At 31.1% G+C, this 27,688-nt stretch overlaps 4 protein-coding genes across 4 annotated transcripts; 2 read left to right on the forward strand and 2 right to left on the reverse strand.

Annotated features, from left to right (window-relative positions):
* Positions 1-373: 373 nt before the first annotated feature.
* LOC108343756 (U-box domain-containing protein 9) lies at positions 374-2,303 on the forward strand. The gene is made up of 2 exons (XM_017582123.2): positions 374-868; positions 1,035-2,303. Exons 1-2 carry the CDS (start codon positions 617-619, stop codon positions 2,112-2,114), a joined length of 1,332 nt encoding a protein of 443 aa, XP_017437612.1. The 5' UTR covers positions 374-616; the 3' UTR covers positions 2,115-2,303.
* Positions 2,304-8,689: 6,386 nt separating this feature from the next.
* On the reverse strand, positions 8,690-9,591 carry LOC108345037 (indole-3-acetic acid-induced protein ARG2). The gene is made up of 2 exons (XM_017583591.2): positions 9,261-9,591; positions 8,690-9,153 (listed from the first exon to the last, which is right to left on the reverse strand). Exons 1-2 carry the CDS (start codon positions 9,332-9,334, stop codon positions 8,946-8,948), a joined length of 282 nt encoding a protein of 93 aa, XP_017439080.1. The 5' UTR covers positions 9,335-9,591; the 3' UTR covers positions 8,690-8,945.
* Positions 9,592-12,422: 2,831 nt separating this feature from the next.
* LOC108343881 (U1 small nuclear ribonucleoprotein A) lies at positions 12,423-15,947 on the forward strand. The gene is made up of 5 exons (XM_017582306.2): positions 12,423-12,628; positions 12,708-12,880; positions 14,289-14,382; positions 14,958-15,046; positions 15,483-15,947. Exons 1-5 carry the CDS (start codon positions 12,544-12,546, stop codon positions 15,765-15,767), a joined length of 726 nt encoding a protein of 241 aa, XP_017437795.1. The 5' UTR covers positions 12,423-12,543; the 3' UTR covers positions 15,768-15,947.
* Positions 15,948-24,199: 8,252 nt separating this feature from the next.
* Positions 24,200-26,462, reverse strand: LOC108344887 (uncharacterized). The gene is made up of 4 exons (XM_017583419.2): positions 25,492-26,462; positions 25,161-25,379; positions 24,635-24,895; positions 24,200-24,553 (listed from the first exon to the last, which is right to left on the reverse strand). The coding sequence occupies exons 1-4, from the start codon at positions 25,495-25,497 to the stop codon at positions 24,497-24,499; spliced, it is 543 nt and encodes a 180-aa protein (XP_017438908.2). The 5' UTR covers positions 25,498-26,462; the 3' UTR covers positions 24,200-24,496.
* Positions 26,463-27,688: the final 1,226 nt, after the last annotated feature.

Here is a 27,688-nt window from a genome sequence, read left to right on the forward strand (position 1 = left end):
ATTTAAGACACTAACATTATGGTAAGATGTTAAATATGAGAATCCCTTGTAGTAGACAGAAATCATTTAATAGTGATTTTGTCATTTTATATCATTTGACTAAGTTCTTTTATTACAAGGAATCAGTTTCCGATCCTGCATTCCTTAAAAACCTGTTGTTTGTTGAGCTAATTAATGTAGGAAGAAGCAAATAAAAGGGACATTTATAATTATTACATTCCCGTGTGCACCTTAGACTTCAATTTAATTCACGCGCACATTACTCTCCAGCCTTTTATATGGGCTGGGCCGGGCCCAGTGGGTGGGTGACGTGCCGTTATAACTAGCTTATTTTATTTATTTATTTATTTATTAATTAGAGCTATCTATCTCACCCTACCACGCTACACGGTGTCTGCACTCTGAACACACGCACTCGCATAGAGAGATAAAGAGAGTTAAATTGTGTGTTGCGTTGTGAAGCATGATATGACAGAGACACATTGCTTACTGTTTATAATTTCGTTAACTGTCATCATTTTCATACAATAGAGAAGAGAAGAGAGAATTTTCATTTGTTTGAATTAGGAAGAAAGAAAACAAGGGGAATGAATTTTGGGAGTTAGCAGGAATAGTAATGGCGAAGAGGGAGCGAGTGAGAGGAGTGTCGGCGTCGGAATTGAAGGAGAGGTTGAGGGAATTGGTGAAGGCTATAGTTGACTCCGACGACTACGTGGTGGCAGCCGCCGACGAAGCCATCGTCACCCTTTCGGCTCTCAAACATTTAAAGTCTCCAGACTCTTTGGATGACTTTCCCCTCCCTCCCGAATTTCGATGCCCCATTTCAACCCAATTGATGACGGATCCCGTTATCTTATCCACCGGCCAGGTTAGGTTATTCCCTCTTTTCAATTTCATTTTCGTTTTTTTTTGTTCTGTCAGTGTTTGGTGTTTATAGTTTATTCCTTTAGAAAATAGAAAGCGTGACACTGAGTGGTGACTGATTGCGTTTGTGCTTTTTTATGTGTTTTAATTTCGTTGTATTGTTGCTTCAGACTTATGATAGGCCATTCATTCAAAGGTGGTTGGATGAGGGTCACAGAACGTGTCCGCAGACCCAGCAGGTCCTGTCTCACTCCATTTTAACACCTAATTACTTGGTCCGGGACATGATTGTGCAGTGGTGTAGGGAGCGTGGAATTGAGCTTCCCGAGCCTGTTAAGGACATTGATGGCGTGGTCACTAAGGCGGATAGGAACCACTTGAATTCGTTGCTTCGGAAGTTGTCATTGTCTGTTTCTGATCAGAAACAAGCTGCCAAGGAGCTTCGCCTTTTGACAAAGCGAATGCCTTCTATTCGAATCCTTGTTGGGGAGTCCAGTGATGTGATTCCCCAATTGCTGAGTCCATTATCATCGCCTGGCACGGCTTCTACTGACCCTGATCTCCACGAGGATTTGATCACCACGGTTCTCAATCTCTCTATCCATGATGATAACAAAAAGGCCTTTGCAGAGGATCCTGCGGTGATTTCTCTGCTTATTGATGCCTTGAAACGTGGAACAATTCAAACGAGGAGCAATGCTGCTGCTGCTATTTTCACATTGTCCGCGCTTGATTCCAACAAATACATCATTGGAAAATCCGGGGCTATCAAGCATTTGCTTGCGCTTTTGGATGAGGGACAGCCATTGGCCATGAAAGATGCTGCTTCGGCAATATTTAACCTTTGTCTTGTACACGAGAATAAAGGAAGGACAGTGCGAGATGGGGCAGTTCGGGTTATTCTGAACAAGATGATGGACCACATTCTAGTTGATGAGTTGTTGGCCATACTGGCACTCCTATCCAGTCATCCCAGGGCTGTTGAAGAAATGGGTGATCTAGGTGCTGTTCCTTTGTTATTGGGGATTATTAGGGAGAGTGCATCAGAGAGGAGCAAGGAAAATTGTGTTGCAATTCTGTATACAATCTGTTTTAGTGATAGAACTAAGTTGAAGGAAATTAGAGAAGAAGAAAGAGCAAATGGTACACTGTCAAAACTTGCACAATGTGGAACTTCAAGGGCCAAAAGGAAAGCTAACGGTATTCTTGAAAGGTTTAATAGATCCCCCTCCTTAACACACACTGCTTAGTGAAACTAAACCTCGGGGATTAGGAAATCACCACTCTGTAAATAGTTTTTCTTGTGTTCTTCTGTACAAGCACAAACCATCTCGGGTAGCTGTAAAAATGGGAAAGAGAAGTTCACATATTGTGTACAGAACCTTCACTTACAATCAGGGTGAATAAGCAAAGAGTTTGTTACTTATTCCTTTATTTCATTTCGGTTTGATTCTTTATCCCTTTTGAAAAAGCTCTTTTTCTTTGCTAAAGTTACTATATTCTTCTATTTTCTCATTGCCTGACTGACTGCCCGTGATTGATGTTTTTGCTATCTAAATTTGTAAGTATTCTTCCCGTGTTTGTCGCGTAGCCAACCAACTTTGAGTGCTGACAAAGTGTCTGTTTGTATTTTGTTAGTGACTCTATTGTTGTATTTGTATGTGGTTTTCGTTGCTGGTAACTTGGTATCTTACAGCTGAGAAGGATAACGAATAAAAAGGTTAGTGTGTGGGAGTGGGGTAGGGTAGGGCCTCCTTTTGTTTTCTTTCCCTCGCCAACCAGTGAAGAGTGTCGGCACCGTTTTTGTTGCTCTACTTTACCCAACTTTCTTTTATTACACTTTTAGGCACCAATTTTGCCCATGCCCCATAGATTTTATGAATTGATTATATATGTATGATTATCGGTCACATACTTTCGCCTCTAAGTTGATATGACTGGTATTTTGACTTGTGCGTTTCTTTTTATTCATGTTCAGTTCCATGGTGTCACCGACAGTCTAGAATATTCAAAGTTACTTGGGTCATGCATGCCTAACTATTCAGAATCTTAATCATGTCCTGACTGCTGGTGCTGACTAACTTGTTATTCCATCAAATGTTTAGTTAACTTGTTCCAACAGCCTATCATAAGTATGAAAAAGAAACAGTGGATTGGTTTGGTCACATAAATGAAGAGTGCTAGGAAATAGGAACGATTTCAGGCTGAGTACTGCTGAAATCTTGCCTTTCTATATGATAAGGTTCTTTGTACCTAGAGCTTTTATTTCGTTCACTAGTCGTAAAGATAATGATTACTTCAATAAAATAATATTTGCCATTATTGTCTCTTATTATACTAGGTTTGCTGCAAAAAGGTTGGTGAGTCGAGTGGTGAGTAGCCTACTCGTAGAATTCTATTATTAAGTCCCAAAGGATGGCTGGTTTTAGGTTCAAGTAGAATGATTTAAAACTTTTGTTTAGAGCAGTTTTAGGAGGAGCTACTTGTAAGGAACTGTTGCATATAAAGTATCTCGCATGAGCTCATGTGGACAGATAAGTATAGGCACCAGGAATTTGTACTGTAAATTTTTTTATATTAATTTCATTAAAATATGTCTTTAACCAATACATAAGTAATTCATTTTAAATTATGAAATAAACTATTTCATTTTTCTTATTTTCCTTTCTTAACATTATTATTAATGGAAAATTATGGATGAGGTTGAATCTTTAGTGACACTTGTGTTGTGCCTGTGGGGTTATGCTCTCCTTGTAGTGTGTTTGAATGACGAAATTTAAGATGAATTCATATTTTCTACGGGGGAGTCTTCAAAATATATTGGTGTTGGTATATTAAAAGTCTTTAATATATTTTAAAACATTAACATCAGTGTCCATTGTCAACACTCAATCAATTTTGTCCGGGTAATTGCGATCCCGACACCCATCAATATAGTTTAGAAGTACAGTACAAAAAATTAGAGGATCCAAATTCAATTTAAGATAGTAATACATTTATTAAGAGATTTTCAAAACTTTTTGTTACAAAATGAGTTGTTTAAATATCATCTATTTTAATTTCTTAAAATTACAGAAAACGAAAAGCATGATCTTAAACTCAATCCTCAGAAATCTGTTTTCGCTTTCTTGGAATATCAAGAAATGCAAACAATCCTCGTCTTCTCCTTAGAGATTCCTTGACATCTAGAGAATAGATAAATGGCAGTAAATGAATAAAAGTGGTTGTGGTTGGTGAAATTGGATAGGGATATGTTCACTGTTTCGGCATGTAGCATGTGATTAGCATCCCCAATAATATTAGCATAGTTTTTTGTCCTACCTCTTTACTCTCCCAAAGAAGAACTACCATTTATGCAGTCTATGTTTAAGCATCTCTCATGAGTTAGTTACATAGGTATTCATATTGTGGACAGACCAAATTTGGTGTTCAATTTTGAAAAGTATTTCATATTTGTGCAAACTACTCTTCTCTTACTTTTGGCAAAATTTACTGCAATAAAATAATTACATTATGTATATGCATGGACAATAACAGTGTAAAGTGGAACTGGGAAAGAAGACAAATGCAGATGGGGAGAAGAATTTGGAAGGTCCTTTTCGTGGGCACTATAAAAGGCCACCTACTGATCCCAAAAACCTGTTATTTCTTTCTGCGCACGTTAGTGACCGACTCACTCACGGGCTCCACTCTGCTTGTTCCAAAGTAAACCATGAGCTGACCGCCATTATTTCATGGCTGAAGATGGAAAATGATAGAATCTCACGCAATGTAACGCTCTGTCACTTATTTGGCTACTGTCTATAATATAATCATAACTTCCTCAACAGCAACCATATTCAATGGATGAAACTCTTCAAAAAAAATCACCATCCTTAGAATCTTATTTAGATAGTGCATTTTTGTCTTTGACTGGTTCTTTTTTATTATTTATATAGTTGCAGATTGTTGATTTTTTGAAACATGATCTAACAGTACTGTATAATTATATCATCAAACTCCTAATACTATAATTCTGTGAAGTGAATCTGTCTATGTATACATATTTTCTGAGTCATCTTCTTTTAGTTTCTTTGAAATGGTCCTCATTGTACAGAACAGTTTTGAAATAGACTAGCAAATAGAGGATGATGGTACAATCACTAATCACCTATCTACATGCACATACAAAATGGTCCACAACCACAAATATCATAATATCATAACCTTCTGAATAATTTTTTGTCAGCATTTAAAATTAATCTACATCTTGAAGGAGAAACAGTGATATAATATGACAAAAAAATATGCAGTAAAATAGTGTTATTGAATGTGTACATATAAAATGTTTGATATGCTGGTGAATGAATGTCTTTAGAATACCATAAATTAATAAACTCAAATATTAAAGTACATGCAAATTTTAATTTTTTATTCATGTCATTTTTATTAAGAACTTTTTTCTTAAACATTTTCTTTTTAAATGAATGAATGATACTTCTATTAATAACCCTGTTTCTTAAAGGCATGACATCTTACACCAACTTCTGGTCCATCTATATTCCCAACACTCTCAAGTTGATGTTCTGCATAAGCACAACAAAGTTTTTATCCAGTTACTAAATTTATTTTCAACTGCCCCACATTTACTCAAATTTACTCAAATCCTTAATTTACTCAAATTCACATGATTTTAAACAATAGATTGATAACAATAGTAGCTGATTGCACTGTTCCCTAAAGGCATGACATTTTACACTAACTTCTGACTTATCTATTCCCAACTATGAAGCCTATGTTTGAACCAACAACACTCATGTAAATTTCACATATAGAAGGAGTGCAAGAGTGAACTTAGTGTAACTTTAATTTGATATCCTTGAAAATGGTGAAATGAATTTCGAATGTCCACGCATTCGTCCATCCCGGTATTCATCAGTACAGTGTATTTTCCAACTTCTAGGGCATAAGATAATTGAATGCTAAGGTGGAAGAGATTTTGTAACTATTTAAGGAAATTCAGTGAAATAAAAGACATCAAACATATAAAAAATAAATAATATATATATATATATATATATATATATATATATATATATATATATATATATATATATATATATATATATATACTCACACTAAGGACAATTATTTTTTTCACCCTCATATTCTCCATGTGCATTATCATATGATGCTTAAGAGACTATATTGTCCTCTACAACTGTCATGCTTTGCAGTCACTATCCCTTGTCATCGTCACCTTTTGCCTTGTCATTTTTTTTCTATATATTGCGTTATGGACAGATATAAGGAATAAAGTATTTTAAATTGCAGAGTTGGAAAATTGGTTTTCTTTTTTCTAAATATCTATTTAGTTCAATATTTGAATTCTTCTTTCTTCCAAATTTACTTTCATGGTGCTTCTAAATTTTAAAAATGATAAATAATTTTTAATTTAATTATGTTAATTTTTTTCAATGCATTAAATATGTTTTAAGTTAGTGTTTAAATATGTTTCACATGTTTCAACTCAAATATTAGTTTAAAATGTCACTTATAAGCTTAAAATCATTATTCTCGTTGAGTTAAAATGATTATATTTATTTAATTTCAAAAGAGATCAAAATATGTTAAAGTTTAAGATAAGGACTAATTTTAATTTTGTGTCCAAGTTGAAGAACTAAAAATATATTAAATTTTTTTTACAAAAATCTTTCAAATTTTTTAATTTGGATGTAAACATGATTTTCAAAGTGTAATCTCATGTAACTTTTCTTACGAAAAAGATTACATCATTTATTATTCAAAATCCTTTTTCATGCAAAAGATTGCTTTTGAAATGAATAACCCAAAAGTAAAAGAAATAATGTATGAATTGTACAACTTGTAAGTTTTTTATGCAAAATTTTGTTGGATTGTATAATTTGGAAATTAAAAAAGTCAGATTGCATTATTTTAACTTTCATATCGTGTAATACCAAAAACTTTCCTTATATCAAAAAATCACTTTCAAACTGCAAAATTCATAAATCATTTTTAAAGATAAAGGGCAAACTTTCGTATTATAGAGGTACAGAAGGAAGACATACGGGGTGTAAAGAAAAATCTCATTGCAGTAAAATTCTTCAGACCGAATCCTGACCTATAAACCCATATTGAAGGCCCAATTTAATGTAGTCACACACACTTGTCTAGAGAATAATTAATAAGGTTGTATTTATTTTATGATATTAAAATTATTTATAGAAAAAATGAACTTGAGAATGTCACATTTGGTAGAAATCTTGAAGATTATTCTCGTGTACTATTTATTTCCAAGAATATAAATATATGTGCTTGTCTTAACATTTTACAAAATCTTATTTCATTCTTCTATTTTTTTTACTTTTATACATATCATTCATGATGTAATGCTCTATTAATTGATATTATATTTTAAATTATTTAACTATTACATTAACTGATTATATTTTTTTATAATTATATTGTTTGGTTTAATAAGACAATAAACGAGAGAGAAATACTTTTAAAAACTCCTAAATACTAACATGTTCGAGGTAAAGGATTAGAAAACAATTCAAATAAAAAAATAGATGAAAAGTAAAAAATAAATAACTAGATAAGTTCACCCTAACTAAGTTTCATTATTTCTCCCCACACAACTCACAACTTCCCTTTTAAAATCTTTTTAAAAAAAATACCATTTTATCATTCTAAAAGTCCTTCTAATAAAAGAAGGGGGAAACCAAACAAATCGATATAATATTTGTTTAAGAGTATATAAAATTAATCATATAAAGGATTGATATAAACTAATAATTAGCTAAACTTTCACATGTAATATAGAATTTAAATTTTCAAATTTCATAAATTTTCTTCTCTATTATCTTTCTCTAATATTTTATAGTGAAATAAAATGTTATTAAATTAAAAAGAAATGTATGGAGGACACCAACCACATAATAAAAACTACACTTCACACATAAGTGAATTATGTCTGAAAAAAAAATTAAATACATAAAAATAAAAAATTAAAACTTATATTAATCTTTATGAATAAAATTAAAATTAATTAACTTAATAGTACAATAATTTTTCACACAAAAAATAAAAGGTTTTAAATTACATATGTTTATAAATATAAAATTCAAAAGAATCACTCATTCGTCTAAAAAACTAATTGAATTTATCATCTACAACATAACTAAATAAACCTGACCTTTTAAAAATATATTTACACAACTGGAAGACAAAATGTTATATCATATTTGATAAATCAACAAATTAATCTTTAAAAAGAAAAACTAACAAACACTGTTTTTTGCATTTTGGTTATTACATTTAATTATAACTTGCTTCAGAATAAAATAAATTACCATTCTAAAAAAAAAAATCAAATACTTTAAGCGAGTCCAAAAATCAATTTAATTTTTTTAAAGAATGGAATTGTAGTGATTGTGACAAAAAAAAAGGAAGAACTTATTTTCTGGAATTTTAGGTTTTAACAAATTCTAATGTTCTTACCTTTCAATAAAGTGTTTTTTTATTCAAATTTGTCCACAGAGTAATTATTGTCTTTGGCTTATTCAAGATTCTTTTTTTATCATTTATAATCATTTAATTTTTTTTAATTAGTTTATATATATTTTGCAAAAGACCATCTTTCCCAACTCTTGAGTCGCTCAACAAAAATAACTTTTCCTTTTTTATTTGTTTAAATCATGCCCGGATGCTACACGAAATATTTTTTTTTCAAATTAAATTGTAAAATTCATTCAAGGTTTGTTTAAAAGTTAATGAATTATTTAAGTCATTCAAAAGAAAAATGTGGCGATGCAAGGAAATATAAAATATAATAAACGATTATTTATAAAGCATAAAAAAAAATCCTAATAAAAAATCAATGTCTTCTCTTTAACAAGTACATAGCAAACATAGACATTAATTAATTTCCTTTCCCTCTGTGATAAACACATATAATCAATCAATCAATCAATCAATCAATCAACCTAGTTTTCGTTAAGCCATCATCATCATCTGAAGCAGATCCCGAAACGAATCGTTGAATCTTTAATGCCATAGTTTTGTAATTTTGTTTGAATTTAGTTGTTGAATTTTTTGCGAAGAAGAGAAGCACGCAAATCGGCAACGTCAACCTCGTTGATGTTCTCCGGTTTGTAGTAACCAGTGACAGGATCTGGCACCCATGAAACCTCGTACGTCGACACCCTTTTCTCTTCCCCTGACTTCCCTGCCATCGCGTTAACTCCTCCCCTTTTCACGCTCCGTGTTGCAACAGAGTATCCGCGTCTGTTTAATATAAACCATCTCATTATTTCACTAATAAACAATTTAATAACCGTAAAAAGGATTAAAAATTAACTTAAAACGAGGAAATAATATTCTGGGTACGTTACCTGGTTAGAGTGTTGGAGAATCCGTCTAGAAGAAGAGCAGAGAAAGTCTTAACGTTAGCGAAAGAGCGAGCCATTGGTTTGATGAGATTAAAGAGTGGATTACAACCAAGGAAATCTTGTTGTATCTTTGATAAGAATTTTAAATTGGTGAGTGCAAAATCGTGGGCAGAACACAAGCTTTCCAAAGTGTAATCTTTTTAATTTGAGTTTGTGAGAGATGAGGTGAGGGTGGTCTTTATATAAAGAAGGTAACGGAAAATTGTTGACGCGTCAAAGCATGAATAATTGGAGTTGAAGGTAGAGTTTTCAATGACCTGAGGAAGTGGGAAGGTTCTAACATTTAGGTAAAAGGTGGTGAGATTATGACATAGGAAGAGGCGTGTGAGGACGTGAATTGGAAAAGTTTGATGGAGTCAATGGTGGTGTGAGCTGAATCTGGTCGTGCTTTTGACTTAGCAAGTTGTTGATGTGGGGTGGTATTAATTACAAACGTGTGGTGTGCACAATCAACATGCATCTCTAGAAGAATGCCGAAATTTAGGAGAACCTTCCCAAGCCTCTCTTTTTTGGGTAACCAATCAATTGAAGTTGAAATTGAATTCCCTTTTTCTCCTTTTCCTCGTTTTCCCATATTCTAAAAACGTTTTTCACTTTCCATCAAATTAAACTACGTATGTGATTTTATATTAAAAGTTATGCTTAATTAGTTTGTATTAATCGGGCAAAACAGATAAGACAGTAAAGAAGGTGAGAGATGATGGTTCTTACTACAAAAAGAATGAGCAAACTTAACACCTCAAATCAAAGTTATTAATTCTGTATATGATAATTTAGTTTTTGTAAAAGATTAACATAGTTAAGCTGCACAAACCGAAGTAGAACGTTAAAAGATATGACTTTTGGCTAAAGTTTCGCATAATAAAATGAATGATTTTTGGCTTAAGTTTCACATGAAGTATCTTAGATAGATTTGATTATGTCTCATTGTTATTGAATCTTTTTCCACTACATTCTCAAATATTTATTAGTGGTATTTGTTAAGTATTTAAACACTTTTAAGTATTTGTTAACAATTAATTGCATTGATATTTAAACACTTTTATGATAATTCTCTTTTTAGTAGATTCTAATATTAGTTTGTTTCTCTCAATAATGTGTTTTCAAGCTTAATTGTGAAGGGGTAACAAATTTTCGCGTGAATTGACCTATTACAAATTTTTCATTTTTTCATCATAGTTTATTCAAGTTGCTTCTTCTTACCTTTTAAATGGACTTATGGAAACAAATATGTAAAATGAAAAAGTATCGACCCTGATAATGCAAGTAAAATGTTAGTAACGTCCTTTTAGCTTAATTATGTTGTAAGTCTATGAAAAATTTAAGAACTTTTAATTGAATTTTTAATAAATTTTTATGATTTATTTAATACTTACTAAATTAAAAAAATTCAATTGAATCCTCACTTTTTTAAAATTTTTATCATCTTGAAATTATTAGAAATTAGAAATACTTGTAATTCTTAATGAATATCTCATTTACCGTTATTATAAATTTTAATCAATTATAAAATTCAAGCTCACAAATATTTTCATAATATTTAATAATTAAAAGAGATTATTGTATGATATTATTTCTTAACATCTAATTCAAATTATAACATTTTAAATTAAATTAATAATATTTTTTAATTTATTCGGTTTTAATTTTTTATAGAGAATAATAAAAAAAATAAAAACGTTTAAAATAAATATAAAATAATAGAATATTTCTAGTAATTTATTTTAAATAAAAAATTATATATATATATATATATAATTTTCTCCACATTTTATATTTTCTAAATAATTAAATATAAATTTATGAAGAAATTCCTTTAAATCGGTTCTAATTTGTTTTTTCTTTTCGATAAAATATGTTTTTAAATAATATTAAAACTTTATATCTATTATTACTACAAGAAAATTTTAAAATAATAACAAAGAGATAAGAGCAATAATTAGTCATAATTAAGTTAAATATTATTTTATTAAATAAATATTTATACCTATACATCAATAAATTTTTTGTGTTCACATTTATTTTCTAATTTCATTCTTTAAGTAAAAGTTTTTTAAAATTAAAAATAATCATTTTATTAGTTTTATCATCTCTTTAAATTTAACTAATAACTGCTTTTTTATATATGACCATATTTTAAAATTAACCATTTTTTAATTATTAACTAAACTTTTAATCCCATTTATCAAATATTTCACACAAGAAAACGTATCTTATTTTATCATTTTTAATGTAAAATATCCTACAAGATGCATACCATCTGTGAATTAATCAGGTCTGTGTCTAGGATTTATGACAAAACTATTTCTCAAAATTATACAAAATGACAAATTCATTCAATTATTCTTGGAAAGAGCTAATTTAAGATCAATTGAAATGATTTGTTTACGATTGTTTAGTCTTATTAACAGAAACAATAATCAATACCATATCCTACCATGACTTATCATTAAATAATTTGAATTAAAAAATATATATGACCTATTAATGTAACGAGACCTTGAATAATTGGGAGGCCTAATATCAATGTCTCAATTGTTTAACGACCTTCGATCTAGTCAACTTGATTATTAAATTTTAAATAATACATTATAATTATTCAAAATAATAAGTACTGGTCAAAAGATTATATATATATATATTTCATCTTTAAATATATTTTACAAATTAACTTTAAAAAATATTAATAAGAATTAAATCAGATGTTACGTCAAATGCTACATTAAACTTTCGAATTAATGATTGCCCATGTATTAACTGTCTTAAATTAACAGTACAAATGATACGCTGATACATCTTTTGAAGTCTACTTTATATAATGTTATGTATATAGAGGTAAATAAATACTTGAATTAAAAAAAACTTTTATAAAGTAATTTTTCAAAATGTAAAATTAAATACTAACATTGTGTCGTACAGTACTATTTAAGAAAATAAGTTACTTATTTATAATATTACACTATAAATTGTTTACATTAGCTTGTTTCTAATTATTACTAATAAAGAAAAGAAAAACATTAGAAGAGTGTATTCAGTAATTTTGTTATGTATAATTAGAGTAATCACATGAAAATTTGAGGTAGATATTATTAGGCCCACTACCAAAATACGACCAAAGCCCAATTATTTTGAAAATCAGCAGTAGCTTCCCCCGCCGTGGCTTAGGGTTTTACCTGTACCCCGTCGTGGAAAAGCTTGGTCTTCTCTTTCACTTGCTGAGCGCAAAATGTCTGAAGTGAATGCTACCCCTGAAGTTACTCAAAACAACACCATCTACATCAATAACCTTAACGAGAAGATCAAGATTGATGGTACGCGTCTTTTTCGTGTTTCCGCAACTTCGATTTCGATGGATTATACGTTCTTTGAATTGTCGTATGTTGGATGTAGAGTTGAAGAAGTCTCTGAACGCTGTTTTCACTCAGTTCGGGAAGATACTTGAGGTGTTAGCTTTTAAAACCCTAAAACACAAAGGTCAAGCTTGGGTGGTCTTTGAGGAGGTCTCTTCTGCTTCCAATGCTCTGCGGCAAATGCAAGGATTTCCTTTCTATGATAAGCCCATGGTATCATATCTTCTATTTCGCGTTTTCAAAGTCAAATTTATATCTGTTTTGTAATTTTTATTATTATTTGAATGGTTTTTTGAATTGGGGCATGGTTTTAGTTAATTATGATTGGTTTTTCCGGTTGGAATTATTTCTTATTGTTGCCTCGTTCTAATTTCTAATGCTACACTTCTTGTAAGAACTATGATAATCTCCAATTTGCAGAAGCTCGTACCAACAGAAAATTGTTTGAAATTTTAGCATAATTCACGTGCCCCAAGGTTAAAGAACTCTTCTTTTTCCCATTATAATGGTTAAATCAAGAATGTTGAGGAACAATGCTTATCTGTCATCATCAACAGCTCTTTTCTTTTCAGTAGATATTACTTTGTTCATGGGATATTGTGATGCTGAAGGAAGGGCTAATGTTGTGTAAAATTGCTGTCAACGTTTAACCAGTGCCGACAGTGGCTATCATGTTTTCCATGTAGTCCGTGGAATGAGTTGTCTTTATTAATTAGGTTCCGATCTCATCACCTCACCAAAAACAGTATAGGAATTTTTTTTTGGTGTAGGTAGGAACAAATTATTTTAGATAGAAATGGCCTACAACTCTTGGCAAAGCTGACGCTAAGAACTGGCAGAGTAGAACTTGTCCTATATTAATTCTCAATCCCAAGGATTCATTGACTACAATTCATTTATTATTAATTTAGCATACACTCCTCAGTGGTTTACCATTTGGTGCCAAATTAACTACGTCATAATATATTGGGCACCAAGGATACTACATCTCATCCTGATTACGTTCCAAGGAAAAATTGTAATTGCAATTCTATTGAATAAGCTTTGATCTTAAGTTCCTGAGCCACATCAGATTTTAGATTTATGTGACAGTGTAGCACTGGAAAAAAGAAAAGAGGAGATAGAAGATTTTGAGTTGGTTGACATCGTGATGTGGCATTAAAAAGCTGGCAATCATTTCCATCTGAATTGCCTGTTCAAATTGCTTATGTAATTTTCTTTGAAATAATGGTTTCCCACTCGCTACTTGGGGCTTCACCTGCTAATCTATGTATTAATATGATTCCATATTGGCTTCACCCGATTGATATTTAGCAAACCTCTAGTAGAACCGGGCCTAAATTGCTTTGTGGCTATAAATCAACTAGTCAAATAAAAAAGTTAGTAGTATTCATTTTAGGAATGAATGTTATCACAATCATGCATCTCATTTCTATTCTTTTAATATGAACACTTCTATATTTTTTATTTTTTTTTATTTTTTTGAAAGAACTGATTGGTCTGAACAATTTGCATATTCATTTTACTTGATTTCCTTACTTTCTGCTGCATTGTTCTCTCAATTTGCGTCAGTGCAAAATTATCCTTTTCTAGAAATTGAATTTTGTTGTCATTTATCCAGAGAATACAGTATGCAAAGACCAAATCTGATGTAATAGCAAAAGCGGATGGTACTTTTGTTCCTAGGGAAAAACGTAAGAGGCATGATGACAAAGGTACAACTCCCTTCAAGCACTCTATTCTTTTTATTCAAGGATGCTTCACTGTAAAATTTTAAACCCATTGGTTTTAAATGGGAACAGGAACAAACAAGGTTAAAAGTTCTTCCTTTCTATAACTGAGGGCCCTAAGCACTTAATGCCCAAAACAATGACAATATTATCCTATTGATTTCATGCAATTGGCTTCCCTTGAAAATCAAAGGACTATTCTGTTTCTTGGGGTATTATCTCCCCTTTTAAATTAGGTTAGTCTTTTTCATGCAACTGTCACATGCCTTGTATGGTTCCAAGAAATACTATATCTGACTATAGTGCCTGCCTTAAGACTCTTAGGCATGTGTATTTATTTTATGGATCATTTAAATTATGTGTTTTATTAAATACATTGTGTAATAAGTGTTACTCAGAAGTGACATTTTTACATTTTAAGTTCACTTTTGTGTTTCTGTGCATAAAGGGAAATGGTTGTTCCATACTGCTGAACATCTAGGTGGACAGGTTTTATGACACACATCACATAATCAATAAGCAACTTTACATGGAAGTAACCTTGTTATGCTCTGTTGCAGGCAAAAAGCGGAAGGACCAACATGATGCTAATTTAGCTGGAATGGGACTAAACCCAGCCTATTCTGGTGCTTATGGTGCAACACCTACGGTAAGTTTTTTATGCTGTTGTAAATTTTCGGGCTGGAGGGGTGGTCAATCATCCATGGTCATTTTAAAAAACTACTAAAATAATATATCCCATCTAAATTTAGCACCTTTTAATTTTTTTCCTGATTTATAGCAATTTGTCTGTTACAGACAGGAAAGTCTTTTCTAAGTTCTCTGGTTTACCTTTGAGATATCATTTTTTATTTTCTGATTTTGATTTTGCCTTGAAAGAAGGAGAAAATGTTCTAGTAAGCAGTGGGATTGTGTGAAAGATTGTAATCGGCTATAGAGATTATGAGATGATACAATATCTGGTTTAAAGCAAGTGATTCAAATAAACAGAATCTTGAATAACTTCGTTCTGTTCTTTATTGTGTCCATGTTTATTTAGTTCTATATTTGTTACACATGCTTTTCTAACATTCAAATTATCCTAGATACCTTATCCAGGTGGTGCAAAATCCATGGTACCTGAGGCTCCTGCACCACCAAATAATATTCTCTTTATTCAGAATCTTCCCAATGAGTCAACTCCCATGATGCTGCAAATGCTCTTTCTCCAATATCCTGGATTCAAGGAAGTTAGAATGGTTGAAGCAAAGCCAGGAATTGCCTTTGTGGAATATGGTGATGAGATGCAATCTACAGTGGCTATGCAGTCGCTGCAAGGTTTCAAGATAACCCCACAAAACCCTATGTTGATAACTTACGCCAAAAAATAGATAGCGGTTTCTTGAACTTGTATGAGAAAAGACAGGAACCCCATCTTCAGCATAGAGTTGTTAATCCATTTAATGCAGTGGTGTAATGTTAATTGGCTTCTATCTTTGGCACAGCCTTGATTCAAGTATGATTGTAGTTACGGATAATAACTGTCATTTTATACAAATGTATTTAGGAAAGTACTAACTAGTTCAGATTTATTATTTTACTTTTTCTAGATTCGTCAATTGACCTTCTTTTGCCCTTATTTGAAGAAAATTACCTGCCAGGATTTGCTGGATGAAGTTCAGTAAGTGAATACATGATGTCTTCCTTGCGCAAGTACACAAATAATTTTGGTTATACTCTTATGACGTGCTATCCCTGCTTAAATTTGAATTCACTGCAGTAAGAGATCATGTTGCAGTTACACGGATTACCTCTACTTTGTGATTGTACAAAATAAATGTAGTTTATCAAACGACGGGTGTTCATTGACTACAACAACTATGACATTTGTTTCACTGCATAAAATCCTTGGAAGCTTTTTCGTGCTCTACTGTCACGTAAGTAGGGCGTGATTATGAAAACTGCATACATATGAACTATATATGTGAAAAAAGTGCTTGGTAGCTTAATTTTTTCAATTAAAGTGTAATTGGATATCAAACTTTTGTACTGGTGTACCCTGTGCAAGCGACTTCCATAGGGTGCCTTGATTCTAGTCCCATGTTCCCCGTCTTCTGCTCTCTACACTCTATGGATGTTAGCCATTAAAGGTCAATTTTCTTGCTCTGATATTAATTCGTTTCATTTCGTTAATATGAAGGTTGGTCACTATGGTTGACCAGCAAGAAATTTGACAATGCCAACATGATGAATATTCAAGTAGGTTTGACAAATGCCATCTTATTCGTTTATTTCTAGTTTAAGATTATGTAATTATGATATAAGTATAACATCTAAAAATACAACATTAAACAAATTTCATGAGGATTATTGGATGTCTAGTTATCGTTCACTCATATCAAGCATAATAGATTAAAAAAAAGAAAACTTAGTGCATGATCTAAACATTTTTTTTTTAAACTTGTAATTACTTTTTATTTGAGTTTTCATATGGATGTTTAAATTAGTTCTACCCATCTTAAGTAGTTTTAATTCATTTCTTAAAGCTTGGTATTTTAATTTTTTTAGCTTATATTGTTTTACACGTTTGTTGTGATAGTTTTAGAATTACTAATTGTCTTGTGTTATTTTTTTTTATCTTAACTAGTTTTAAACTCGTGTCCACACACGAGTTAATATTTGTTTGTGTTTGCTAAAAAATGTTTATAAATTGAGAAAATAAATAATAAATAGTTTTAAGTTTATAATTAAGGTTTTAATAGAATCAATTTGAAAAATAATTTATAAGTTTAAAAAATCAATATGTCTATAAAATATAAATAGTAGACTTTGTAAAAAATGTAAAGGATAAAACATATGTAAAAATAAAGTAAATTCTTTAAAATATAAAAGACAAGTAGATTAGAAATATGTAAAATAGATTCTCTAAAAATACAAATCAATATATGAACAAACTAATATAATATGTATTGCTAGACTCGTCTAATAAGTGCATTGAAAAATTGTCTAATATGTGTTGTTTGACTCCTCTAATCAATATATGACATATTTGTCTAATGTGTATTATTAGACTCTTGTAATCAGAATATGACCAAGCTTGTCTAATGTATATCACAATACTCATCTAATCGGAGAATGAAGAGAGTTGTCTAACGTGTATTAAGAAATCCATCTAATATGTGTATGTGACTCATTTAATGTATATTGTTAGACTCGTCTAATTAGTGTATAAACAAACTTGTCTAACACATGTTGTCAGACTTGTCTGATTAGTGTATAAACATATTCATCTAATTGTAATCTTAGACTCATCTAATTAATGTATGAAATGACTCATCTAATGTTTTTTTATTATATTAATCTAATCAATATATGAACAAACTCGTCTAATATATATTGTTAGGTTTGTCTAATTAGTACATAGTTGCACTCGTATAACTTGTATTGCTAGATTTGTTTAATTAATGTATATTCATACTCGTGTAATATGTATTGTAAGATTCTTTTAGTTTCTGAATAATCAAACTTGTCTAATGTGTAAATAGATTGGTCTAATATGTGTATAAAGAGTCTTGTCTACTATTAAACTTGTAACTTGTTTAATATAGACATACTTTGTTGCTAGATTCGTTTTTTAAATATTTATCAATAAAATAAATGAGTAATAAAATAGTTTTGTTAGTATTTTTTTTATTATGATAAATTTCAATTTTGGCGAAAAAAAATTTAAGATGTCATCGTTCCTAGCGTAAAGCGAAAGAAAGTACAAGGAAACACAAGATCTTTTAACTTTTGTTGGATGTCGCTAGGAATTATAAATAACTTGTTATTAACTTTATAATCAATTTTAGTAATTTAAAATAAAAGTTTTATGTTTTCTCAAAGAAAACACTGTGAAGAACTTTTATTATTATTTTTGAATTATTAATTTGAAACAATAAATCTGACTATACTTATCAATCAATCTTGATCAGTATATTTTTTCATTTTTTTATTCTTTCAGGATGAATTTCTGAGAAACAATCCATTTATCATAATCTAGATAGGCGTTCATGAGAATGAAGTTATGATATTCGATGTTCACACGTGAATAGGTTCGGACTGGGAGCAAATAAGTTGAAAGATTTTGTTGGGTTCTCAAGTTTAATGAACAAAGAAAGCAAACACTTTTTTTCGATGGGTTACTGTTCCTTTTTCTGAATCATAGTCAAAAACACAAATGAAGTGCAGTAAAATTTGAACCACAAGTGTTTGAATGGCCACGCCAATATTGAAGTCCTTAGATTTGACAATGATCTCATCAAGAATCTATCTTCTTCTTCCACAAGATAGAGGAGCATGCCAACAGTTCCAACTCATCTCTTTAATGCAACAGACGCAAAAATTCACAGGCAAAACCACCATTGCACTTTGTTTTTTAAACTTATATATGGCAGTGGAGGATTCACCAAATCGAAATGATGACCCAAGTATGAGTGAACGTGGCCTGTGTAGAAACTCCTCACTAATATATAACCCAATGTCGCACGTCACAGATTCCCGCATGCTGTGGACTAGACTTAGCAATCTGCTATCAACAGACTATAGTCACCACTGAATATAAATCATAAAGAGAAATCAAAATGTGTATATACATATAACATTTCATTGTTTACTTTTTCTGCTCTGTGTATTAATTAATGGTGCCTTTGAAATTGTTGCAGTCTACTATGTGTTAAATCACCAAAAACTTTGGGGCAAAAGGTAAGGACCTATTACGTATAGGGAATGATATCTACCTAGGGAGCGTCCCCAACTTTCTCTAAAACTCTCACAAGCACACACATGCACATGCCATACTCAAAAACTCGCAACCCCACACGCAAAGCCTACGTGCACTCATACATATTCTTCTCCACCTCCTTGCACCATCAAATTCTTCTTCAATGGAAAAGGCCAACAGAGATTGCATGTGGGACCCAAAACTCTTCATCCATTGCCTGCCATTTGATTTAGTACAAGGAAAACCTTGTCTCCTTGCTGCACTACACTGAAGTACATCGCTAAATAATACTTGAGTATGCAAACAAACTAATGTCATACTGATTTATATGTTTATGGTTGCCACTTAAGAAATAATAATGTGGCTGTGCTGAATTTTAGGAGAAGATTTTTGCACTCTACTTTTTCTCTGAAGTTAAAGCAGGCAACAATCTGGTTGAGTTTCCTTCGATATCTCGCTACGTTTGTGTACTGGCATGGCATGATGATATGGTATGGCAGAGTTTTTTTTTTTTTAATTTTTCTGCAGAGGAAGACCTGAATTTCTCTCATTGTTCCTGCCATTGTCCTTTGATGAATCTCTTTTCTCTCTCTAAAGTTGCATCTATAAATATGAGCTTTTTCACCTGTCTAGTTCAACTTCAACTTTCATTACCGTTCTCATGAAGCTCACTGGCAAGAAACTCCTCGTTGGAGAAGCAGGGCACGTGCAAGATTCTTGGCTCTAAAATGTCACTTAGTTCTTTGCAGGTGCTCTCCTTCTCCAACACGGTGTCTCTCCTAACCTAACCATTTGTGTTCATCACTTTACTAGGTATAATTGCTTTCCTTTTATCTTCATGCGTTCTTACCTAGAGTTTCTGCAACATGCATCTTCTTCTAAAAAAGAAAAACCGTTTTCAATCACTTTGAAATTGAGTTCTGCAGTTTATAAAAGGGATGTTACCACTCTCATGACTGCTATATAACTAGTAAAACCTTTTCATGACTGAGAAATAACATGATACAAGGAAGGGCGTTCTATATGTGCTAACATTTTACTATATTTACGTTTTACTGTTGTCTCTGCATATTGATCACCAGGTTCTGAACTTGAACAATGGAAACCTTTAAGCTTACGAATCTAAAAATGAACATCAAGGTTATGTAACTCAACACTTTCATTATATTTACGTTGTTAAAACTATTGTATATGATTAATCCACGTGATAAATTTCCTATACTTATAGGAATAAACATTCTATGTTGAATGTCATTTTCTTGGAACTACACACACAATGTTAAGTGATTTCCGTAACATGATTAATTAAAAGTACTAATGAAGTTTATGTTAAGGCTTAATTGATATTTTGGTTTTTACAATTATTTACTTTCGGGTAATTTGTTTATATGAAAAATTGAGTTTTATATCTTACATATGCATTAGTTAAGATTTGTTCCGCGGCATTAACATTAAGATTATCGCTATTGACATGACATGAGATTATTGTTAACACTGCTACACATTTTTCTCACAATATCACGGATATTTTTTTACAAATTTTAAATCTTTAGGAAAATCTTCTATAAAATACAATACAAATGACAAAATGTCCAATTTCATAGAAAAAAAAATCCTCATTTTTTGAGGAAGAATGCAGAAGAATATAGGAATATAATATTTATAGCAAGAACAAATTGAGTTTGACGACATGAAGATTATTTGAAAAAGACAACATTAAAAAGGGTAATTAGATAAGCCTAAAAAGAACAAAGGTCAGGGAGCGTACTTAGTAAATTAAGAACTACAAATAGCCGAAGCCTAGCTGGACAATGAGAATTTTTTAAGCAGCCCAATTTGTTGGGCCTAATAATAAAATTCGGGCTATGCGTGTCCAGCGAATATCTAGATTTTTTCCATTATGGACTAAACCTTTTTTACTAGATTAAATTAAATTACCTTGCAATAATCACTAATATTATCAATATAATATGACTTTTTCTTCTTCTTAAGGAGATGTATGTACATCTTCATCTCTTAACATCTAAAGACAAATTTTATAGTGAATGTCCAAAAGAATTTATCAGCTTAAGATGGTTCAGTTGAGTTTCTTAAATAATAAAAATATATTTAAATTATTTTAGAAAATCTGTTGATTTTTAAGAAAATAAAATTATATAATTTTGTATGTAAAAATGTTAGAACATTCAAATATTTTATTATTGATATATCTTTTTTTGGATAAAAAAAATTGAAACACCACTTAAAAACCTATTGTCCTTCTGGTCAAATTCTTTGTAATAGAAACGTATAACACAATAATTAATGAGAAAAGTATGAATTAATTAAAAAGGTATTAAAAATTGCTTTGTATTGCGCAAAAACTAAATTTTCCTCTCAGATACGCAAAAAATAATAATTCTGTGACTCAGTTGTGTAGTTTGCCAATAATCATGCATCGATACAACTGAACAAACAAAAGTCACTTTTCATTAGACAAGCTATTTCAGTTTCTTCTTTCCTTCATTTATTAGAAAAAATATATAAAGATGATGCTTTGGGTATTAACAAAATCCAAATATTATGACTTCCTTTATAAATCACATTATGGGAAAAAGAATCTTAGTATTAAGAATTATAAATATTTAATGTATAACTAAATTAATTTTTTAATTCTACAAATATAATTCTTAAAAAAAAATGTTTTTATATATTAAAAGTAAAATAATATAATGAAACTAGTTTGAAGTAAAATAATGTCTCGTCATAACTTTTATAAAATTGTTGTATTAAAAGAATTTCAAACAGAAAGGGATTTAAATATAAAATTACGTTTTTTCAAAAAAAAATCCAAATGGAGCTCTATATTCTAGGAAAAAAGTTTTATTTTATTTTATTATTGAGTTTGGTCCATGCAATCTTTGGATTAAATTTTTCGAGATTTATATATTTATATCTTGTTTAGGTAAAAGAACCTGAGTGTTGAAAATAAATATGTGAAGAATTCTCTTGAACTAAAGTAAAATAAAGATATGATTAAGATATTTCTGCCTCTTATTATAATAAGAGTTTTATTTATAAGGAGAAGAGTTATATATTTGTTTATTTTTCTAAAATTAAGAGTAATAATAAAAAATAAAGATTATAAATATAGTAATTGTTTATCAGTTTATAAAGGTAATAACTATATTTTAGACACTACTACATAATAATTATTACAAAATATATCTTAACCATTTCAATTGGTTATAATAACTTGGTTACTAAAGAATCTACTGATAATAATATTTTTGGAGATTCAATTTATTTGACATGTTATTTTATCTTATTTATAAATAAGATAAAATAAATAAAGATTTAAGACAAGAAATAGGAATAGGTGATTTACAAACCATTAACTTTGAACAGTTAATGTTGAGTTAATTTGACATTAAAATATCTTGAGTAATTATCTCCAAAATTTAGACCATTAGTTTAACTCTTGTACTTCATGCAACATTCAGATTTTGAAATGACATATTAGAGACTGTTAACTTCTGCCCATATCCATATAAAAAATGCACCGCTAATGGAAGTTGCTTCTGGTAGAAATTACAGAGTGCTTTATGTTAAACAGTTTAAAATCATATGAAATTAAAATATTTTAAATAACACGTGCTTGTATAATTTATTTTAGCCAACGTAGTTTTATAGAATTCATTGTAAGTCACGAGTTTACCACAACATGACTTTTGTTTGGAGAATGAAGACGAGAAAATGGTTTCTGACACAGGTTTCAAACGCAATTACACTGGATTGATTTTTTGATATTTAATTAGAACAAGTGATGTCATTACAACCTATGATTTTGATAATTAAATATTTTAATTTTTTTAAATTAAATTATTGCTATATATTATTTAAATAAATTATTAAGTGGATGTTTATTCCATAAAGTATGTTAAAATATATTTTTAATATACTAAAATACTTATCTTTGACTAAGAATATAACGAAATAATAAACACGACCACTTAGAATATGCTAAAAATAAACAACATGACTAAAATTATGATTGAAACAAGTTATACATTTTATTCTAAGTATTTATAAGACAAAAAAAAAATTAAATGATATTTTCGTAAGTTGATATATATAAACTTGGTTAGATAAATTTTCTGATTTCGTATTTTAAGTTTGTGTGTAAGTTAATTTTAATCTTTATCATTTTTTTTTATCTTTTAAAAGTATTTATAAGAAAAGTTTATGAAAAAATTACTTCTAGTAAAACTTATAATAATATTTTCCAACAAATAAAGAATATCGTGATATAATCAGTCAAAATTACTTTTATTAAACCTTACTATAATATTTTCCAACAAATAAAGAACATCGTGATATAATCAGTCTGTCTTTTTTAGTTTTAAGTGATGTTAAATATGCATTCTAACACACCTAGTGTTTACATGTTTAATATTGTGTTAATATATTAACTCTAAATCCAAAATCATTAAACAAGTGTTGACTTAAAACAATTATAAATAAATTTTACACTACACATAAGTCTCCCAAATCATTAAAAAGATGAAGGGAAAGGTATGTATAACATGTTATTGTTATATTACGTGTCGGTCATTTGTTTTTATAAAAATGAATTATTATATTTTTTATTTATCATATTTATAAAAATAAGATTTATTACTTTTATCTATATAGATAGATAGACATGAGTTTAGAGAAGTTCCTAGTTAATTCCTAGCTAGGCCTGACATGCCTTGTAAACGTAAACGTATAAATGAAGTTGGGCCCGAAAGTGATTTGGGAGATGAGAGAATTAAAACTCGATGTGAAAATGCATGCAAAGCTATCTAGGATCTGTCAGATTAGTGTTTCCACAACCTCTCATACCTAAACCTTCTTCCTTCTCACATAGTTCATTCTCGTACAACTTAACTTAAACCTAAACGACACTGCAATTCAATCAAACTCTCACTGTGACAATGCATGTTACTTCACCATTCTTGTGTGCTTCATTAACCCACTTATTTTAATTAATGTTTCACGTGTTTTACGCTGATTCTTTGGGAAGAAGAAACAGGAAAATTAACATAGTATGGGTATGACATCATACGTATGGTGTTAAGGGTCCACCTCACAATACCAACAAATGATCATTTAATTCAAAGACAATAATAAATGCTGGCACCGACTAAATGAATAAATGAAGAAGGAGATGAACTCATTAAACCAAGACACAATTACTTTACTTACTACATTCATTCTCATAGTCACAAAAATACTTTTGTTCTTGTTTTTTTAATCCCTAGACAGTCATATTAGCGTCGGGGAGCAGCAAAAACCAGCCCAACATAGCTTCAGAGTAAAACAGATGTTACAGTCTCATGAAGCGCAGGCAGCAGGAACCAGACACTTGGAAATGAAACCCAGCATTTTCTTCTGCACATGCAACAATGTCAATTGTAAATATTATAAATCAATAAATAAGTAAAACGCGAGAGCTGAGGTGAGTTGACTCACGCGCTTGGTTGTGCGAAGGAGCTCTGGAGGGATCTTGTAGAGATCTTCATCCACAGGTTTCGGAAGTCTAACGGCACGAGGTGGCGGGGAAAGCGGAACGACGTCGTGTAGATGCATTTCTTTTCTCCCCGGCTTCCTTGCCTGTTCCGTCACGTCGCACACTTTCCCTTGCTTTCTCATGTTCACCTTCGCACCCTCTTTTTCCTTATCATTAACCATCACCATAACCTGCGCACACCTCCTTTCCTTGATCCTCGTCGCCTGCACCATCATCCTCCCACGTCACCGAATTTTACCCACAACAAAATATACAATAATAACATAACAGACATGTGCTTTCATGTCCTGTCTCAACCACCGCACTCTTAACAACCATGGGTGACCGAGACGCGCATTTATGAACGTAGTACCACAAACATTGCAGAGAAAGAAAATGTAAAAACTATTTTACGCTCTAACATAGTAAGATGAAATAATAAATGAAGGTTGTGGGGTTGGATTGAATAGAAATGAAAAGAAAAAGGACCTTTTTAACGGTGGACGGTGGCATATTCCGAAGAGGTTTCTTGAAATCGACGGCGTAGAGATCGCGATGGGGACGCACGTAGGGATCGCTTTCGCCGGACGAGGAACTGTAACGAACTAAACCGGCCTGTCTGGCAGTCTCGAAGTACTGGGTGATTGGCAACTCGTTTGCGTAATCCCAGTTTCCGAACGCAGGTATTTGCCCGCTCCTCTTGCATTCCTGTCAAATCAAATAAATTAATTAACTAACTGATTTGCTAATTAGCGCAGATGAATTCGTTAATGATTAGTGATCTGAAAAAACGAAAAGGGAAAGTGAAAACCCGGCTTACATCCATTTTTGGGTGGTGAGATAGAAGTGAAGAGAAAAAGGGCAGTGGGTGGTGTCCTAGGAAGAAAAGGTTGAGGTGGGGTTGGAGGAGAGGTGATTTGAACTATAAAGGAATAGTGAGGGCAAAAGGGTTAAAGAAAAGACAGTATCCGTAAGGAGGGGGTTCCCGATATAACCTCAGACAGGGATATAAATTCTCTGCCCAGAATTTGGAGGAGAGAAAAAGAATCTGAAAAGTGAAAAGCAAGGAGGCAGAAACAGAGATGCAGAGAGGCAGAGGGTGGGGTTAAGTTAAGATAAAACTTTTTTACTACCTTTCTTCTTCTTATGATAAAAAAGGTATATAGAAATTAATGCAGTGAGTTTTGAAGAGACAGAAAAGGGGGCCTAGGTAGGCAGTTTGTTCCCTTTAGCACAGAGAGAATTGGTGGAAAAAAGAAAGAGGAGAGTTATGTTGGTGGTGGTGTGGTGGTTGATGGAAAAAGGAAAGAGGGAATTGAATGAGGAATGTGAAGAAGGGGGATTGAGGGAGAGGGAAAGAGAAAGGGAAAGGGACTGGTCGGTTGTGATATGGAAGGGTATGTAGCTAGATTTGGGGAATTTAGTAAGCGAGTGAGTGTTCCTGACAAGTTGGTGGGTGTTACTGTTGCCAAGTATGACCAATCTCAAAAAAGCCTTAGAATTTCAAATGCCAATGGCTGCTGCCATTCTGTCACTGTTCACTCTCTTCTCTTCCCTTCTCTTCTGCATCACTTTGCCTTTATAAATCACACCAATGCCTAAGGCCCCCCACCTTCTGTCTCTGCGCCAAACTCGCTAACAAAGTCCACTAACTTTTTCTATGCACTCAAAACAAATAAACAGAGAAAGCAAGAACACCGATCCTCTTTTACTTCTTCTTTGGATTCGATCTTTTATTTCTTTAGGTCCATGCCGGATCTCACGCATTTGTTTTATTCTAAACTAAAAGCTTCAAATCAGATTTCCTTCTCTGTTCATTACAAAACATAAAAAGGTGAATCAAAACTTTAAAGTAAACAAAACAGAGAGATATTAATTTATCATTTTTGGAGTTTTTATTGAATTTTAGTTGCAGCAGAGTCTAGGTCAAGCCACTCTCTGACATAAATATTTGATTTTGATTATAGACTTAAGAAAAACGAGGAAGATTGGCCAATAGTCAATAGCACAGAGTGTACAAGTCAGCGAAGAAAACGGATATGGCGAGACAAGGTTTGCAGGAAGAAAGCTTAGTCAAACCAAGCAGCCATGAGTCAAACACGACCCTAGTATTTGTAGACCTTTGCAACTGACTATTATTAATACTAAACACCTATTTCTTCTCTATCATTTAAGGCCAGGTTTTATAACTTTTAAAATAGCCATTACAAAAAATCAGTACGATTTCTTCTGTAACCCTTTGGAATTGAATGATAATAAAAAAAACAACTCTATAGTAGGTTCACGCATTTTTTTTTTGTTAAATTTAAAATTACTTTTCTTAGAATCAAAATGGTTTTGTAAGAAATTGTATCTGTATATATTTTGTAGAATAGATAAAAATAAAAGTATATTATAATATTTTTAACATTATAAATTATCGTATTAGTTCCAGGTAGAAGTGGCATGAGTTTTTCTCACGTTTGTTATTTGTCATATTTGAAGAAAAACAAATCTATTACTATTAATTACGTTTTAAAAGTTGTAAATGGTATAATTGTTATTTTCTATATTATAATCTCGGTCAACAAAGAAAGAGCAATAATAAACACAAAAAGAAGTAAAGGCAATAAATAAAAATAAAAAATATTAGTTTTACAAATAACTTTTTTAATGTTTAATATTTTTTAATTGTATATAATAAACTATCTCAAAAATAATAAATAAACATAATTGTAATGGGTTGATAAATTATAGTGTTTACAAAACTTTAACTCATTTTAAATAAAGAAACTGATTAATTTTTTAATATAAATATTATAATCTTAAATGGCCTAATAATAAAAAAAAGGGATAAACACTGAAGACTATTGTCCAACATCGAGCTGTAACGGAAACAGATATTTGGCAAAAGATAGAGATTTTGAGGTGTGAAGAAGAACAGGGAAGAAGAGTGCAAAACACGATGTGGGGCTCGCGAAATAATTTATTATCCCAAGTTTGACTTTAACCCCTATTTGTTTTCAACTTAGAAAATC

Source organism: Vigna angularis, chromosome 6 (genome assembly GCF_016808095.1).
Source record: "Vigna angularis cultivar LongXiaoDou No.4 chromosome 6, ASM1680809v1, whole genome shotgun sequence".
NCBI classification, from domain to species: Eukaryota; Viridiplantae; Streptophyta; class Magnoliopsida; order Fabales; family Fabaceae; genus Vigna; species Vigna angularis.

What these genes read in the sequence shown, in the direction of transcription:
- LOC108343756 (XM_017582123.2), top strand. Translation starts at nt 617, where the DNA reads ATGGCGAAGAGGGAGCGAGTGAGAGGAGTGTCGGCGTCGGAATTGAAG. An exon ending in TTATCTTATCCACCGGCCAG is followed by an intron (nt 869 to 1,034) that starts GTTAGGTTATTC and finishes TTGTTGCTTCAG; the next exon opens with ACTTATGATAGGCCATTCAT.
- LOC108345037 (XM_017583591.2), bottom strand. Translation starts at nt 9,334, where the DNA reads ATGGCTCGCTCTTTCGCTAACGTTAAGACTTTCTCTGCTCTTCTTCTA. An exon ending in TTCTCCAACACTCTAACCAG is followed by an intron (nt 9,154 to 9,260) that starts GTAACGTACCCA and finishes TATATTAAACAG; the next exon opens with ACGCGGATACTCTGTTGCAA.
- LOC108343881 (XM_017582306.2), top strand. Translation starts at nt 12,544, where the DNA reads ATGTCTGAAGTGAATGCTACCCCTGAAGTTACTCAAAACAACACCATC. An exon ending in CGAGAAGATCAAGATTGATG is followed by an intron (nt 12,629 to 12,707) that starts GTACGCGTCTTT and finishes TGTTGGATGTAG; the next exon opens with AGTTGAAGAAGTCTCTGAAC. An exon ending in CTTATGGTGCAACACCTACG is followed by an intron (nt 15,047 to 15,482) that starts GTAAGTTTTTTA and finishes AAATTATCCTAG; the next exon opens with ATACCTTATCCAGGTGGTGC.
- LOC108344887 (XM_017583419.2), bottom strand. An exon ending in CACCGTCCACCGTTAAAAAG is followed by an intron (nt 24,896 to 25,160) that starts GTCCTTTTTCTT and finishes ATGATGGTGCAG; the next exon opens with GCGACGAGGATCAAGGAAAG. An exon ending in TCCTTCGCACAACCAAGCGC is followed by an intron (nt 24,554 to 24,634) that starts GTGAGTCAACTC and finishes TTGCATGTGCAG; the next exon opens with AAGAAAATGCTGGGTTTCAT.